Source organism: Cyprinodon variegatus, unplaced genomic scaffold (assembly GCF_000732505.1).
Source record: "Cyprinodon variegatus isolate N-32 unplaced genomic scaffold, C_variegatus-1.0 Scaffold631, whole genome shotgun sequence".
NCBI classification, from domain to species: domain Eukaryota; kingdom Metazoa; phylum Chordata; class Actinopteri; order Cyprinodontiformes; family Cyprinodontidae; genus Cyprinodon; species Cyprinodon variegatus.
The window spans coordinates 168,191-168,950 of NW_015151084.1; the positions used below are offsets into that span (position 1 = coordinate 168,191).

The 760-nt window shown below is 39.2% G+C and overlaps 1 protein-coding gene across 1 annotated transcript; it reads right to left on the reverse strand.

Moving 5' to 3' along the window:
- Window positions 1–15: 15 nt before the first annotated feature.
- Window positions 16–760, reverse strand: LOC107096536 (C-C motif chemokine 3-like). The gene is made up of 3 exons (XM_015393238.1): window positions 622–760; window positions 427–538; window positions 16–334 (listed from the first exon to the last, which is right to left on the reverse strand). The coding sequence occupies exons 1-3, from the start codon at window positions 689–691 to the stop codon at window positions 241–243; spliced, it is 276 nt and encodes a 91-aa protein (XP_015248724.1). The 5' UTR covers window positions 692–760; the 3' UTR covers window positions 16–240.

Sequence of the window (760 nt, forward strand, 5' to 3'; positions counted from 1 at the left end):
AGACAAATGCTGCTGATAGTGTTAGAGAATTAAGAGAAATCAGGAGAATGAAATAGAAAAAGCAAAAAAAGGAAAGCAATCTCCTAGTTACAATCAAGCTTTTAAAAAATACACAGGAAATCTAAAAATGTTTGCATACTGGAAAAAAAATCTTTGATTACTTGAAGCAGAAAAGCGCTGATACCAACATGAAGGCGTCTCTGCCAAATGATCCGATAGAACAGGACAGGATGCAGCTCCTTAAAGGGATTTTCTCTGCAGAAACTTGACGATCTTCTCCACCCAGTCTTTACCTGGCTCCACACAGATGTGGCGGTACCTTTTAGTTATTAAACTGAAAGCAAGGAAATGCACATTAGATTTTTTCCCACCAATAGGAACAAAAACGTACAGAAAATAAAGTAATATGTAGCTTTTAGTACTTACACAACTGCTTTTTTTGAGCAGCGGGAATCGGTCTCGTAATACGAAGAGATAAGATTTCTTCTTATCGGATTGGAGAAGAATTCAAAGCAGCACTCATCAGGTTCTTTTGAATCTAAAAATAACAGCATTAATTATTGTAATATCAGCTGATTAACAAGTAGCATCTCTAAGTGACATGAAGTGCCATAATCTTACGGTTGCAGAGGACTGGGGACAGCAGGGTGGCTCCCAGGATGCAGAGCAGGAAGATGTAAGCAACCTTCATGATGATGGGATCGGGTAGATGAGAGAGATTAACACTCCAGCTGATGGGCTGTGCCTTCTAGACTAACAG